The 16,002-nt window shown below is 34.5% G+C and overlaps 2 protein-coding genes across 2 annotated transcripts; both read right to left on the reverse strand.

Moving 5' to 3' along the window:
- Positions 1-212: 212 nt before the first annotated feature.
- On the reverse strand, positions 213-1,169 carry LOC118571129 (olfactory receptor 6C6-like). The gene has a single exon (XM_036170044.1). The coding sequence runs from the start codon at positions 1,167-1,169 to the stop codon at positions 213-215; it is 957 nt and encodes a 318-aa protein (XP_036025937.1).
- Positions 1,170-8,939: 7,770 nt separating this feature from the next.
- On the reverse strand, positions 8,940-9,896 carry LOC118571125 (olfactory receptor 6C6-like). Its single transcript, XM_036170039.1, has one exon. It carries the CDS (start codon positions 9,894-9,896, stop codon positions 8,940-8,942), a length of 957 nt encoding a protein of 318 aa, XP_036025932.1.
- Between the last annotated feature and the right edge of the window lie 6,106 nt (positions 9,897-16,002).

Raw genomic sequence — 16,002 nt, forward strand, 5'->3', positions numbered from 1 at the left:
ATGAAAGTTCATGAGAATTCCCCTATAAACATATAATTTAATATTCTGATTTTGAGAAACACTTTCATCCCTCTCAGTTAGGAAGCTGTGCTAAAAGAAAAACACAGAAGCACCCAAACAGGATTAGGAAGCAAGTGACTAAAACACTCAACAGTGAATTGGCTTAGGTCACAACTAGTACATTTGTGAGTAGTTTATGTTTCAACAAGGTATTATTTATGTCTAAATCTTGTCTCATGGCTTTTAAAAGAACAAAATCTAAGAAAAACATGCTTGAAAGCTTCCTTCACCTGCTGGTTCCTTAGAGTGTAAATGAAAGGGTTTAGCAAAGGGGCCACAGAAGTGTTGAGCACAGCTACACCTTTATTTAAAGTGACCCTTTCCTTGGCTGATGTTTTAAGATACATGAAGATACAACTCCCATAAGTAATGGAGACAACAACCATGTGTGAGGAGCAGGTGGAAAAGGCCTTTCTCCGTTGTTGAGCTGAAGGGAACTTGAGGATGGTTTTGATGATGAGTGTGTAGGAGAGGATCACTAAGATCAAGGTGATGACCAGTGTCATCAGAGCCAAGGCAAAAGCCATCAATTCTATTAAACTTGTGTCTGTGCAAGACAGCTGAAGGACAGAAGTGTCACAAAAGAAGTGATCGACAGTTTTGGAAGCACAGAAATCCAGTTTGAGTCCCAAGAGCAAAGGGGGGAAGATGACTAAGAACCCAGTCACCCAGGAGCTGATGACCAGCAGGTGACATGCTTTGCTGTTCATGATGATGGGGTAGTGCAGTGGTCTGCAGATGGCAACATAGCGGTCATAGGACATGGCAGCCAGAAGGTAGAACTCTGTGGCCCCTAGTAGAAAAAAGAAGAATAATTGAGCTACACAAGCATTGTACAAAATCATTTTCTCTCCTGAAAGAATGCTCATCAGGAACCTGGGGATGCACACTGTGGTGAATGCAATTTCTAGGAAGGAGAAATTCCGGAGGAAGAAATACATTGGAGTCTTGAGGTGGGGATCCAGCAGGGTGAGGAGGATAATCACTAAGTTCCCCATCAGGCTCAAGATGTAATTGAAAAACAGAAACAGGAATATCAGAATTTGTAGCTGAGGGTCATTGGTCAGTCCAAGCAAAATGAACACTATCTCCACAGTTTGGTTCTTCATTTTTCTTGTTTCTTAGCAAATCTATAGAAAATACAAAACTATTATCACACCAGGAAAAATACTTCTTGTTTTTCATCCATTAAAAATTCTGTATAGGTATGTTTAATAAATCCACAGATATTTTTTCAGAAATGAATATTCAAGTCAGTCTTTGAACATGTCCTCTACCACATTCCCATGATTGTCAGACGTCTGAGATTTTTGTGAGGAATCACGTGCAACCCACTTGCCCATTTATGGGTCATTTCTAATCCTTTTAGGCTACATTTGTAATCATCAATGGCTTTCTGTTTTAATTTTCATTCTAAATCCATATTCAAAATTTAATTTTGTTAATAACTCACATTAATTGCCCACTCACTATTAATTTATTTAATATTCTACACAATTTATTTTAATTGCATTTGCCACAGTCACTACCATTTTAGAAATACATGTACTAGAATAGGAAATTTCTAAGAAGGCATGATTATAGAAGATATATTTGATATATTAATGTAGAACAAGCACCTTCTATGCTAAGTGTGATGGTGATTAGGGTGAAGCACTGTGTCATCAGCTAAACCCACAGGAAGTATTGTCTTGCCTGAACGGCTTCCCATTACAGTCTTCTGGTTTACATCAAGTTTGAATGGGAAAAAGAAGTCTATCTGAAAAATAAGTGTGATAATTAGTGTGTGTTAGAGTTAGAAAAGCGATGTTTTAGGTAAGTATTGCAACCACCTCCTGTCATACAGTTGCATGTGTTCGAACAACACATGACTCATATCTTTGGATGGATATAGCTTTGTTTTTAAGCATTCTAAAAAGATTTTTATCCCAGAAGTATAGTTCAAGTTTTTAAATTTATTTGACTAATTAGAAATAATGGAAACACATGAATTGTGAACCAAAAGCTGTGGAGCCCCCAACTGGATCAGGCCCTCTGGATAAGTGAGACAGCTGAATAGCTGAACTGTTTGGGAGGCACCCAGTCTGTGGGACCCAGACCTGTCCTTAGTGCATGAGCTGGCTGTTTGGATCCTGGGGACTGAACCTGCCTGTACTGAATCAACCAGGTTGAATTGAATCCCCAGGGGAGTCTTGTCCCTGGAGGAGATGGAAATGGAGGTGAGGGGCTGGGGGGAAGGAGGGAATGGGGACTGGGGATGGGAGTGGGGAGGACAGGGGAACCCATGGCTGATGTGTAAAATTAAAACACAAATATAATAAATAAAAAGAAGAAGAAGAAGAAAAAAAGAAACCCCACAAAACTTGGACTTTTAAATATTATGAAATAGAACATAATCACTCAGTAGCCACAATCTAAATTTGACATTAAAAACACATCAAAAGCACACCTAGACTAAGTCAATAATCGAATGTTCAATTACTAGTTAATTGCTTTCTGTCTCATGGTTCTGAACCCAGGGCCTTGCACATGCTGAGCAATTAGAAGCAATTATTGGGCTGCAGTACCCTTGTCCCTACTCATAATTTCTTTTGCAGTTTATGATACAGTGTTTCAAATAGTTAAACAAATACACAGGGAACAATTTTAAGATTTTATCCTAGAAATATTGTATCCTTGTAAATATTTCTAAACCTTTTCTTTGATGGCATGTCCCTGATGTGACACTTTCTTCCCAGTACATTTCATTAGTAATTATTTTAATGATGATTCAGGCAGTAGAGACAGTTTATCTGCTTATTAATAAAACTTAAAAACATATAGGATTTAACAAAGAGCCATAATAAATAGAGTGGAAGCAGAGAATTATAAAACTGCCTTTGTATTATAGTCAAGGAAATGTGAAGAAAAAGAAAAATGCATGGAAGCCAAGCAATAAATGATATATGAAATGATAATAGGAAGAATTAAGAGATCAAAACTATATATATAAATGTGTAGATAATAATAAAATGGGGAAACATTACATAATACATGTTAAATGTTTATATTACCAATGCCTACCTCTTTGCTCATTTCTTAAATACTAAGAACATGAATATATTTCTAAGTCAGAAAGGAGAATCTTGAGAAAAAGAAAAGATTACATCCGAAATTTCATGCTTACGTTTGTTGGTGGGACTGCTAATGGGATGAATTTTGGATACATGATGTTCTTATCAAAATAACAATATTGAAATATCAAGTCAACTATCAATTAGTAAATAAAATTCTTGATTCCACTAATAATTATGTCAAAAAATCAGTATTTTAATTATTCTAAACATTGGACAAATGACTTAAAGTATGTAAATATATTCAAGTTTCTGTTTATACCAGATTATCAAAGTAAGAGTGGCTATTTTCAGAAGCCATACTTTTGAAAATTCAGTTCCATAAAAGTTGTTGAAAGAACTTTTAAATATTCTTACAAAAACCAAAGTTACAACAGTTTCTTCTAATAAGATTTAGTTTTCAGGGCTGATCCTTGCTTTAGGAATTCTTTCCCATCCATCTTTAGGTAAAACATTACTGCAGTGTAGTTATTTTCAATCATAACTGTTAAATATTCGTTTAATTTGTCCAACCTCCCCTCCAGAAATTTAGTAAAACATTCAAGGATTTCTTCTTGCTTGGTTGCTTTTGCAATTATAATAAAGTAGTCAAAACAATTTAAAATGGACACCCTAAGATCATCTCTTCTACCTTGAAGATATTAACAAAAATATTCACAATATTTCAACCTTTAATGCATAGATTAATTTTTAAATGCTGACCACATAAAAATACAAAGAACTAAGTCAAATTGAAAATGAGATGCTTTCCCATGGACAATGAATGGCAGGGGTCTTTAGACAATATTCTAGACAGATGGACCTGAGTAAATCAAAGAACAATAATAGTTCAAACATGTTTTCTTTGAAAATTATACACGGGTTTCCCATCAAGTGTCATCTTTTAAGTTATAAAACTGTTGGATGGGGAATAACATGTTCCTGTTTACACAGGTCATCTCAATAACAATGCTGAATCAAATGCACAATCATGTAATGGAATTCCATCCTACCAAGCTATGGCTTGGCCTATCTCAAGAATCACATTACCATGTATTCCTATGGTGGAAAAAAATAACATATGAAATAAAATAACACAAGCTCAGAAATGTAATTATATTCATTAGATGAAATGTTACAGAATACTTAAAATAACACCTTCATTTTAGATAATGATTGTATTGATTACTAATATTTCCCCACTATCTACAAGTCAAATGTGAATGGTAAAAGCACTAACCCTTTGATTGTTCTGCAGCTTTGTCAGTAAGGTGCATATGCAGATTTGAGCACCTCATTCTACCTCAAAATACACAACCAAGCAAATGCTCTTTTATATTTATTATTTTTAATCAATTTATCCAATTTTGATATGAAAATAAACCCCATCACCCTCTGTCCTACAGTTCAATGCAGTTCACCTGTGAGATGTTATAAACCTTACTTAATGTGACATACAGTACTATATAAAAATTTACTGTCTTAAGAGACCATGGTGGATTTACTTCCTAGTGTCCTACAGGAAAATCTCACAAGAATGAAGAGTCCTCAGGGTAACTGAGATCCAAGAGCATCATTTCCTAAGGGGCTGCCAGTATGATACAGAAGTGCTTAAAATAAAATAAAAAAACCAGACCTTTATATGTCTGTGTATATGTGTTCATGTGTATAAACTCTCCACAATTCTTTTACTACTCTTAATATTGCATCCAGAATATTGTTATGGATCGTTAGATCGTTACAATACCCGCATGCTTATCATAAACCCATGTTTTGAAATCACTGTTACATAATTCTGTGTTTATTTCAATATGATATGAAAGATGAAAATATAAGATGAAAAAGATAACACCTGTTTTAGTCACATTGATCTTAAAGGAAACATGTTGCCCTACAAACATATGGTGTCCCGTGGTTTATTTGCATAATACTATATCCTGTGAAACAAACTACAACAGTTTAAGGAGATATTTCAATTTATTTACAGATGTACCATTTATTCCTTCTTTGTGGATATGTATTATAGTTCATTTAATCACTTCTATAAGACAGCTTAGGGCTTTTCCTTAATTCAACATTATGGCAATGAATAAAATTTTTGGAAAGTGTTTCATTTTTTACTTTTTGTTTTTTTTTTGTTTTTTTTTTTTTTTGAGACAAGCTTTCTCTGTGTAGTTTTGGTACCTGTCCTGGATCTCACTCTGTAGTCCAGACTGGTCTCAAACTCATAGAGATCCACCTAGCTTTGCCTCCCGAATGCTGGGATTAAAGGCATGCACCACCACTGCCTGGTGGGAAATTGTTTTTATAAACATACATTTCATAATGTTGAATGTTATAACTTTAGACCTTAGGAATAAGTTCTTTAAGCTGGGATTGCTCATTCAAAATAAACACTACATTTATTTGTTTACAGTCTCTAATTTGTTTTCTACATGGATTTGTTCATTTCCAAGAACAATGCATTATTCATATTCTTAACATCACAACAAACAGAGTGGGCTTGTATCATTTTTAAAAATGTATCAATTGCAGTGATAATTGAGAATTTCTTCATGTTTAAAAGTGTCTTTAATTTTTGAGATTATAATATAATTACATAATTGCCCCCTTCCCTTCCCTCTGTATAATTCCTCCCATATATGTATTCTTGATCCTTTCAAATTCATGGCCTCTCTTTTCATTAAATGTTGTTACATACATATTATCATAGGCATATACATACATGTTTCTAAATACACCCTGCTCGGTCTGTATAATGTTACATATATGTATGTTTTCAAGGCTGACCATTTAGTAGTGTATAAATAATTGTGTGTGCTTTCCTGGGGAAAACTATTCCTCCTGCTTTCAGCATTCTTTAGTTACCCATAATTCTTTATATGGGGTTGAGGCCTCTTGGACATCCCCCAGTCCACAACAGCATATGTATTATTGTTGTCCTTGCTTAGCTCATGTTAGTGAGACATGGGTGTAGCTTTTGATGTAACTAGGAGACAGTCTTACAAGATCCTGTGGTTCTTAAAATCTTTCTGACCCTATCTATAACTATATCCCCTAAGCCTTAGGTGAGGGAGAAGTTCCTTAGATGGATCCATTGAGACTGGGCTCTAGGATTCTGTCTTTTGATTTGTTGTGGTTTTCTGTGCAGTTCTAAATTTGTTGAAAATAGAAATTTCCTTAATAAACTGTGAAGACCACACTTAGTTTTATCCAGCTATGATGCCTATGAACTACAGCAATATATAACAAAACAAATGACCCTAAGGATGCGATAGAGGTATACATAACTTGTCAGTAATCAAAAATGCTCAAATTGGACTTCAGATATGCTCAACTGGAAAGAAACCGTGTCTAGTACTGGAAAACTGGTCAACTTCTCAGGGCTAGGGAAGTCATGGATCAAGGAGGAGAACCATGACTGCCACTGCATTCTAAATATTTGTTATTTTACATTTCATTTCCCCAATTATGTGTGAGTCGAACATATTTAAATAGAAAAGGCTATTCTTGTGTCTACATGTTTTAATTACTTCTTGTCTATGTTTCTTATTAGTATTTCAATCACATATTTTTACACTTCCATATATGCCAGCAATGTTAACATTCCATCTATTATTTATTCTTTCTTTTCCTAAGCCAATGAGTTCAAGGCTATTCCCCACTTTTAGTTTTATCAGATTTAGTGTATCTGGTTTAAAGTTGAGGGTTTTGATCCATTTGAAATAGAGTTAGGGAGCCCTTAACTTTCTTGTAGGAGGGAATGAGGGGTGGGGAGAGGGATGAAGGGATGGGGAGAGGGATGAAGGGGTGGGAGGAGGGAAGAGGGGAATCTGTGAATGGTACATAAAATGAATGATAAAATTTCTTAATAAATAAAAAAAGAAATAGAGTTTTGTGAAGAGTGATATTGGGATAAGTTGGGGAAGGAAGTTTAGTGAAGATCTTTGTGATCTGTTCAGGATGGGGGTCAGAGAGGAAAGGGAGAGCACTACAGGTCTCCTGCTACAGAGCTGGAATGAGAGGAGGGTGATTGGATCTCATGAGAAGCAGGAGGGCTCTGGGTCCACCGCCAGCTGACTTGCTGTTTTGGGATGGCTGACTCTGGTTAGCAGGGGTGCCAGCTGGAGCTGGGGGTCTGGGAAGAGCAACAAGTGGGAGGAGGAAGGCTAGAAATGGAAGATGTGTGAGATCCACAGGGGATGGGACCAGGAAGACAGGGAAGGCTGCCTCTGATGTTCTGCTGAAGAGCTGGGGCTGATATGGAGGACTGGGTCTGGGAAAACAGAGAGAAAGGTCTGCAGGTGGCAGCCTACCTGGTTGGAGGTCACATATTGGAACTCATTACAAAAAATGTAAACAAACTGAGTCCTGATTTCCAGCTGAGTTGGGTCCAAAAAGGAGCAACAGAATGTGGAATATGCTCTATTCAGAATTTTCAATCTTACTCTCTACAGAAAATTTCCTAAGCTTCTCTGCCCTGAGAATGGGATTCCTAGGATATGATGGAACTGTGTTTTGGGGTTTTTTTGTTTTGTTTTTTGTATGAATTGTTTGTTATCTGGCAGATGTTATTTTTCCATAAAGGCATACTGGAAAGACAGAGTCATTCTCAGCCTGAGGGTTGTTCATACTCTTACTCCAGTTGAAGTAAATCATTCATTCTTGTGGGTTGGTTGCTCAGGGAAAACTGTTGAGACAAAGGAAGAAAAGTTGTCTACCACAAGAGCACAGTGGCTACACTGATACAGAAGATCAGAACAGATTCATGGAGAAGCATGGGAAACTGAAGCATGTACATTGGAGACAGCTAAGGGCAGACATACACTGCCAAGTGTACTGTTCTTTTCCTATGAGAGTCCAGAAAGGCGAGACTAATGAAAAATCATCAAAGACCCCAGATGGTGACGGGTAGTGTCACAGCGTGACTAGAATAAGCAGAGGGAAACAATTCATTGTGGTGCCCTCTAGGTGCTCATGGGTACATACTAGACCAGTACTAGTGTTTAAAATTATTTTATATTACTGTATTAAAATACATAATAAAATTTGTGAAAATTGACATAATCTGAATTGATAATGACATTTTATCTCCTGATTTTAGTTTAATAGACAGAAATAGCCTCAAACCAAGGTGAAGAACACATAAAATGACTTTTTTGGTTTACCATCACCCTCAATATCTACAAATCATGAACCAGAAAAATAATTAGTACAAAACTCAGAGATTAATTATTTTAAGCAAAATATCATCAAATTAAGCTAACAAAATAACACACTCTCAACATACTTTTCCAGGGAAATTTTTACAACAGATTTCCAATTCTTTGATGTATTTTATACCATTCATGATAGGAATCTACATTTTCCTTATTTATTTATCAGGGTTTGCTGGAAGTGGTTTCCTCCTTTATCTTTCAAATTAATAAATTTGTTCTTTATTTTTTTCTTTTTTCTCTCTTTTTTTTTTTGGTTTCACTACACAGGGTTTCTGTGTGTAGCTTTGTGTCTTTCCTGGAGCAAACTCTATAGCCAAGGCTGGCCTCGAACTCACAGATATCAACTGGGATCTGCCTCTGGAGTGCTGGGATTAAAGGCATGTGCCACCACCACATGGCTCAAATTACTAAATTTTCTATGTGCTGTGACAATCCCAAACATGTTACATTGTAACCATAATTATATCTGTGTCTTTTACAGTGTAGTCTCTGCAAAAAAAGCTTAACTTGTAAAATGGCTTAGGTCACAACTAATACATTTGCGAGTAATTCATGTTTCAACAAGGTATTATTTATGTCTAAATCTTGTCTCATGGCTTTTAAAAGAACAAAATCTAAGAAAAACATGCTTGAAAGCTTCCTTCACCTGCTGGTTCCTTAGAGTGTAAATGAAAGGGTTTAGCAAAGGGGCCACAGAAGTGTTGAGCACAGCTACACCTTTATTTAAAGTGACCCTTTCCTTGGCTGATGTTTTCATGTACATGAAGATACAACTTCCATAAGTAATGGAGACAACAACCATGTGTGAGGAGCAGGTGGAAAAGGCCTTTTTCCGTTGTTGAGCTGAAGGGAACTTGAGGATGGTTTTGATGATGAATGTGTAGGAGAGGATCACTAAGATCAAGGTGATGACCAATGTCATCACGGCCAAGATAAAAGCCATCAATTCTATTAAACTTGTGTCTGTGCAAGACAGCTGAAGGACAGAAGTGTCACATACAAAGTGATCGACAGTTTTGGAAGCACAAAAATCCAGCTTGAGTCCCAAGAGCAAAGGGGGGAAGATGACTAAGAACCCAGTCACCCAGGAGCTGATCACTAGTAGGTGACACACTTTGTTGTTCATGATGATGGGGTAATGCAGTGGTCTGCAGATGGCAACATAGCGGTCATAGGACATGGCAGCCAGAAGGTAGAACTCTGTGGTCCCTAGTAGGAAAAAGAAGAATAATTGAGCTGCACAAGCATTGTACAAAATCATTTTCTCTCCTGAGAGAATGCTCATCAGGAACCTGGGGATGCACACTGTGGTGAATGCAATTTCTAGGAAGGAGAAATTCCGGAGGAAGAAATACATTGGAGTCTTGAGGTGGGGATTCAGCAGGGTGAGGAGGATAATCACTAAGTTCCCCATCAGGCTCAAGATGTAATTGAAAAACAGAAAGAGGAATATCAGAATTTGTAGCTGAGGATCATCCGTCAGTCCAAGTAAAATGAACACTATCTCCACAGTTTGGTTCTTCATTTTTCTTGTTTCTTAGCAAATCTATAGAAAATACAAAACTAATATCACACCAAGAAAAATACTTTTTTCTTTTCATCCATTAAATATTATGATGTATCCATATATTTAATAAATGCACAGATATTTTCAGAAATCAACATTCAAGTCACTCTTTGAAATGTGCTCTAACACATTCCAGTGATTGTCAGAGCTCTAAGATTTTTGTGAGGGGTCATGTACAGCCTACTTGCCCATTTATGGGTCATTTCAAATGCTTGTATGCTTCAATTGTATTCGCCTGTTGCTCTCTGTTCAAATTTTCATTCTAAATCCATATTCAAAATTTAATTTTGTTAATATCTCACATTAATTGTCAACTCACAATTAATTGATTTAATATTCTACAGAAATTATTTAATTTGCATTGGCCACAGTCACTACCATTTTAGAAAGACCTGTACTAGAATAGGAAATTTCTAAGAAGGCATGATTATAGAAGAGATATTTCACATATTAATGTAAAACAAGCAAGCACCTTCTATGCTAAGTATGATGGTGATTAGGCTGAAGCATTGGCTAGCACAAGTCTCAAGGCTGTGTCATCAGCTAAACCCACAAGAAGCACTGTCTCTCCTGAATGGCTTCCTATTACAGTCTTCTGGGTTACATCAAGTCTGAATGGGAAAAAGAGGTCTATGTGAAAAAATAATGTGTGTTTGAGTTAGAAAAGTGATGTTTCAGATAAGTATTGCAAACACCTCCTGTCTTACAGTTGCATATGTTTGGACAACACATGACTCATCAATATCTTTGGATGGATATAGCATTTTTAAGCATTTTAAAAAGATTTTTATCCCACATGTATAGTTCTAGTTCTTTAATTTGTTTGAATAAGTAGAAAACCCATTTGAACTTTTAAATACTATGAAATAGAGCCAAATCACTCAGTAGTAGCAATCTAAATTTGGCAAGTAAAAGACACACACATATATATATATATACCTAGCGTAAGTCAATAATCAGAATGCTCAATGTATTTGTTAGGTGCTTTTTGTCTCAGGCTTCTGAATCCAGGGTCTTGCTCATGCTGAGCAATTCTAAGCAATTATTGGACTATAGTGCTCTTGTCCCAACTTATAATTTCTTTTGTAGGTTTTGATATAGTGTTTCAGATAGTTAATAGAAACACACAGGGAATGATTTTAATATTATATCCTAAAAGTATATTGTAACTTTTGAATATTTCTAATGATTTTCTTTGATGGCATGTCCCTGAGGTGCCACTTACTTCACAGTACATTTTATTAGTAATTATTTTAATGATGATTCAGGCAGTAGAAATAGTTGATCTGCTTATTAATAAAACTTAAAAAAACATATAGGATTTAACACAGAGCCAACATAAATACAGTGGAAGCAGAGAAATATAAAACTGCCTTTGTGTTATGGTTAAGGAAATGTAAAGAAAAAGAAAAATGTTTCTATTACTAATACCTACCTCTTTGTTCATTTCTTAAATTATAAGAGCATGAATATATTTTTAAGTTAGAAAATGAGACTCTCAATAAAATAAGAGATTACATGAGAAAATTCATTTCACAGTTGTTGGAGGTACTGCTAATGAGATGAATTCTGGATATATGGATGTCCTTATCAAAATAATAACATTGACATATCAGCTCAACTATCAATTATTAAAAACTAATTATTAAGTATATAAAAATCAGTATTTTAATTATTCTATAGATGGGACAAAGGACTTTAAATAAAGAAATGTTCAAGTTTGTGTTTATACCAAAAGATCAAAGTAAGAGTGACTACTTTCAGAAGTCATAGCTTTGAAAATTCAGTTACATAAAGTTTTTGAATGAACTTTTAATATCTTATTAAAAGCTAAGTTACAATTGTTTCTTCTAATAAGATCTAGTTTTCAAGGCTGATCCTTGCTTTAGGAACTCTTTCCCATCTGTCTTTATATAAAATGTTACTGCAGTGTAGTTACTTTCAAGCATAGTTCCTAAATGTTTAATAAATTTATGCAAAAAACAAACCAGAGGTTTAGTAAAACATTCAAGGAAAACCTCTTTCTTGATTGCTTTTGCTATTACAATAAAGTCAAATCAATTTAAAATGGACACCCTAAGATCTTATCTTCTATCTTGAAGATATTAACAAAACTCTTTCCAATCTTTCAACCTTAAATGCATAAATTAATTTTTGTATGCTGAACACATAACAATACAAAGAACTAAATCAAATTTGAAAATGAGATACTTTCCCATTGACAGTAGACAAATAGACCTGAGTAAATCAAAGAACAATAATAGTTCAAACATATTTTCTTTGGAAATAATACATGGATTTCCCCTCACCTGTCATGTCTTTTAAGTCATAAAATTGTTGGATGAAGAAAAAAATGTTCCTTTTTACACATGTCATATCAATGACAACACTGAATCAAATGCACAATCATGTGATGGAATTCCATCCCACCAAGCTGCAGATTTGTCCTACCTCAACAATCACATTACCACGTATTCTTATGGTAAAAAAAATAACGTACAGAATAAAATAACACAAGCTAAGAAATGCAATTATGTTGATTAGATGAAATGTTACAGAATATTTTAAAAATAAAAACTTTCATTTTAGATAATAATTGTATTGATTACTAATATTTCACCACTATCTTCAAGTCAAATGTGAATGGTAAAAGCACTAACCTTTGACTGTTCTGCAGATTTGTCAGTAAGGTGCATGTGCAGATTTGAGCAAGCTTTTTGCACATGACCCGACCCATCACCCTTGTGTTCAGAGAGCATTGATGATCCCTCTCCTCCCCTGGCACCTCATTCTACCTCAGAATACATGATTTAGCAAATGCTTTTTCATATTTACTATTCCTAATCAATTTATCCAATTTTGATATAAAATAAACCACATCACCCTCTGTTCTACAGTCCAATGCAGTTCACCTGTGAGATGTTATAAACCTTACTTAATGTGACATACAGTACTATATAAAAATTTACTGTCTTAAGAGACCATGGTGGATTTACTTCCTAGTGTCCTACAGGAAAAATCTCACAAGAATGAAGAGTCCTGAGGGCACCTGAGATCCATGAACATCATTTCCTGAGGGATTTCAAATTGTTTGATACAGAAGTACTTTTTATAAAAACAGACCTATGTATGTGTGTGCATGTGTATATACTCCCCACACTTCTTTTACTACACTTAATATTGCTTCCAGAATGTTGCTAATAGATTACAACATTTGAATGCTTATCATAAACCCATGTTTTGAAATCACTGTTACACAATTCTGAGTTTATTTTAATATGATATGAAAGATGAAAATATAAGATGGAAAAGATAAGTCTGTTTTAGTCACATTGACCTTAAGAGAAATGTGTTACCCTACCAACATATGGGTTCCTCTTGGTTTATTTGCATAATACTGTATCCTGTCAAACACACAACAGTTTAAGGAGTAATTTTAAATTTGGTTACAGCTGTACCATGTAGTCCTTCTTTGTGAGCATGTATTAAAGTTCATTTAATCACTTCTATATGATAACTACAATGGCTTTTTCTTAATTTAACATTATGGCAATGAATAAAATTATTGGAACTTGTTTTTATAAATGTAATTTTCATAATGTTGAAGTTTCCTTAAGCTGGGATTGCTCATTCAAAATAAACACTACATTTATTTGTTCATTACCTCAAATTTCTTTTCTACTTGGATTTGTTCAGTTCCCAAGAACAATGTATTATTCATATTTCTCAACATCACAATAAGCAGAGTGAGCTTTTATTATTTAAAAAAAGTATGCATTGCAATGATCATTGAGAATCATTTTAGCTTTTAAAATTTCTTTAATTTTTGAAATTATAATATAATTACTTAATTGCCCCCCCTTATTTCTCTGTGTAAATCATTTCATGTAACTGTTCTTAATCTTTTAAAATTCATGGCCTCTTTTTTTCATTGACTATTGTTACATGCATATTACTATAGGCATATACATTATGTTTATAAGTACAACCTGCTCAGTCTGTATAATGTTACTTATATGCATGTTTTCAAGGCTGACCACTTGGTAGTGTATAAATAATTGTGTGTAATTCCCTGGGGAAGACTATTCCTCCCATCTTTAGAATTCCTTAGTTGCTCATAGTTCTTTTTCTAGGGTTGAGGCTTCTTGAGCATTCCCCATTCCAAAATCTATTTTGTTGTCCTTGCTAAACTCATGTTTAGTCAGTCATGTTGGTAGACATGGGTGTAGCTTTTGACATAACTGGTAGACAGTCTTACAGGAAACTCCCTGATCCTCTGGCTCTTAAAATCATTCTGCCCCTATCTCCAACAATATTCCCTAAGTGTTAGGTGAGGGAGTAGTTCTGTAGAATTTCCATTGGATTTCCCCAGTTATGTGTGGGTTGAACATATTTAAATAGAAAAAGGCTTATTGTGGGTCTGCATGTTTATAATTACTTCTTGTCTATGTTTCTTATCAGTCTTTCACTCACATATCTTTACACTTTCGTATATGCCAACAGTATTAACTTTCTATCTGTAATTTATTATATATTTCCCACTTTTTATTTATTATATTTGTGTTTTAATTTTAAACATCAGCCATGGGTTCCCCTGTCCCACAGTGACTCATGATGTTGATCATAATGATACTGCATGTGTGATATAAAAAACTATTCATTTTTATGTAGTCAAAACTGTGTTGGTTTTCCTGCTTGAATGTGAGTAGTTAGAAGTATTTTCCTCATATTTGACTATTGATGGAATTTACTTGTTTTTTCTTTTTCAAAAAAAGATGTAGTGTTTCATATGCAAGTGTGTCTATACTCCAGAGAAGAGGGCATCAGATTCCACGGAACTGTAGTTACAGATGTTTGTGAGCCACCATGATGGTTCAGGAAATTGAACTCAAGACATCTGGAAGAGTAGCCAGTGTTCATAATTACAGAGCCATCATCTCTCCATCCCCACTTTTTCTTTTTATACTGTTAAGTTCCCACACACACTTTAGTTTCTCAACCTACAGTCAATTATAAAATAAGTAATATAAGTACAATTTATCTCTTTTTAAAATTGCTTACTGTTTCTCTTAATAGATTTAGTTTAAAATCCATTTTTATTCCTCCAATTTTGAAATGTGTCATTGTGTAGAATTCCATTTGTCCTGGACCCCACTTACAGAATTTCAGTTTTGTTTCCATTGGCTTGGCTATTCATGCTCTTTAGCCTGCTGTGCTCAACGTGGACATGATGCCATCCCTGATGATTACAGATCTTCTTTTCAGCCTTTCCCTATAATACTTATAAAATATCTTTCCAAAGGTGGTGATATCTCAAAAAGGTCAATTACAGGAAAGAAGTATGACTGCAACCAAGCTTTTAAAAAAGAAAATTGCTTTTGTATTGCAAATAATGGTTATTTGTCCCTTTATCATTTAGAGTACATGAAATATTTGTTCAAACATTTAAAGTTGCTTGCTTGACAAAAATTATAATGTATAAGAGCATATGCAATTTATCTAAAAGAGGAGAAATTTCAGATAAAAGTCAGAAGTCAAAGATAAAAACTAATTTCAGAGTCCATATAACCAAAGGTTCATAAGACTATACTAGGAAATTTTATATTAAAATGTCTAAATTTTTAGAGTGAAAAAAATATTTAAATACACATAAGTGACCAAGAGGGAATAAGTACTCTATTTTTCATTTTTATTTTAATTCATTCTTTATAAATTTCATATATGTATACAATGTATCTTGATCATATCCATCCCTCAATCCTCCATAACTTCCCAAATCCTCCATCACATTTCCCTTCTTTTTCAAGTATTTATTTATTCATTTCTTGAGTGTGGTTCTGTTTTCTTTTATTGGAAATAGATTTTTTTTCTGACCTACTATGTTCTGATTATGGTTTCCCTGCCTTTACTCCTCCAAGTTCTTCCCAAACTCCCCTTCCATCCATAGCGACCCTACTCTATTATGAATCTCATTAGAAAACAAACAGCATTCCAACAGTTAATAAAATGAAATTATAAATAAGATAAAATTTAACATATAAGAAGCAGATAAATCCAACAGAAG

This window comes from Onychomys torridus, chromosome 20 (genome assembly GCF_903995425.1).
Source record: "Onychomys torridus chromosome 20, mOncTor1.1, whole genome shotgun sequence".
NCBI classification, from domain to species: domain Eukaryota; kingdom Metazoa; phylum Chordata; class Mammalia; order Rodentia; family Cricetidae; genus Onychomys; species Onychomys torridus.